The sequence below is a fragment of the Phaethon lepturus genome, unplaced genomic scaffold, assembly GCF_000687285.1.
Source record: "Phaethon lepturus isolate BGI_N335 unplaced genomic scaffold, ASM68728v1 scaffold3644, whole genome shotgun sequence".
Taxonomy (NCBI): Eukaryota; Metazoa; Chordata; class Aves; order Phaethontiformes; family Phaethontidae; genus Phaethon; species Phaethon lepturus.
This window is the reverse complement of record NW_010536852.1, coordinates 83,920-85,404: the sequence shown is the minus strand read 5'-3', so window position 1 is coordinate 85,404 and position 1,485 is coordinate 83,920. Positions and strand designations below refer to the sequence as shown.

General features: G+C 41.0%; 1 protein-coding gene across 1 annotated transcript in view; it reads left to right on the top strand.

Moving 5' to 3' along the window:
* PCYT1B (phosphate cytidylyltransferase 1, choline, beta) overlaps positions 1–1,485 on the top strand; it is an 18,998-nt gene that overhangs the window by 5,129 nt on the left and 12,384 nt on the right. Inside the window, exon 4 of the mRNA XM_010286286.1 lies at positions 692–843. Within this exon, the coding sequence (XP_010284588.1) occupies positions 692–843 (152 nt within the window). The remainder of the gene's footprint in view (positions 1–691; positions 844–1,485) is intronic.

The following is a 1,485-nucleotide window of genomic DNA, read 5'->3' as shown; positions in this document are numbered from 1 at the left end:
GCTGAACTCAAAGCTAAACTCAGAGACAGATTCCTATAAAATCTGCCACGATTTGTTTTCCATCAGTGTTTATTTAGTGAGAAACTGTTCCTCTGTGATTTAGAACTTTGTTGGCAAATTCATCATTTAGAGTGTTGTTTACTTAAGAACAAAAAGCGGGAACAGGAGGCTCAGAGGTCTCCATCTCTGGAAGCTCAACTGGACATGTCCCTGAGCAACCTGTGTAGCTGACCCTGCTCTGAGGAGGGCGGTTGGATTAGGTGATGTCCGGTGGTGCCTTCCTGCCTCGACCATTTTGTGTTACACGACATTTACAAGCACTCTGTCATTTCTGACACTGCACTTTTTGATTGTTTTCAAAGCATTGTCCATCAGCCCTGAAATTTCACAGCCCATGAAATACCCACTTATGGTGGAATTGAGTTACCTCAAAATGTGCATATACTACCGCTTGAGACGTCCTGCAATATCTCACTTGGGCTCTGGCTGCAGCTCTGGAAGGGGAAGGATCTCTCAGAAGCCTATGGTTGTACCTGCCAACCCTGAGCAGAGCTCTTAGATGCCTGGAGCACCCCAAAATTAGCTAAGCTAATAACTAAGTGCTTAATGGAATTACCAGGAAATAGTCAACTGCTGGTTATGCTAATTCTACTGAGCATGGAGCCATTTTGTTGATACTTCCATATTTTAGTTTGCAGTGATGATTTAACTCATAAATTCAAAGGCTTCACTGTGATGAACGAAACTGAGCGATATGAAGCCCTCAGACACTGTCGTTATGTGGATGAGGTCATCAGAGATGCACCCTGGACACTGACACCCGAGTTCCTTGAAAAACATAAGGTACATTTCTCCCCTTAACCCGCCCTTCCCCTTTGTAGGCTGACAGTTGAGAATAAACTGCAAGTCTGTGAAATTCTATTAGCTGGAGCAAATTATTTAATTTAGTTAATTCCAGTCACTGCAATTAGGTACATGGCATTGCTTGCCTCCGTCTTTGTCAGAAAATGTTACAGTTGTCTTGCCTTTTTTTCTCAATACATTGAGATGATTTCTGTAGTGGGATTTTTGAATGGCAAAATAGCACTGAAGAATTATTTACAAATACGAAAAGAATTTCAGGAAAGGAGATCGTGAATCAGGAAAATTACCATGTAGTGACTAAAGTCCTGTTAAAGCCCTGAATTAAAGGCATGTTTCTTATTAATGTCAAGAGGTGCAATAATTGGCCAGAAATAATAAAAATGTCATGTGTCCTCTAAAAGGCAGGACAGAATGTCTTACATGCTATTGGCTGTTTTGCAATATATATAAATCTTAACAAAAGCATAATTAACTAGGATATCTTTTAGTGTCCACATCACTGGGTGACAAAAGGACAGCATGACAGGACTAGGTATACATGTATATAAGCACAGCCTTAAGGAGGCAGAATCAATAACCCTGCCTCTGTAGTTTTGAAAGCCAACGCTTTGCCACTTGGCT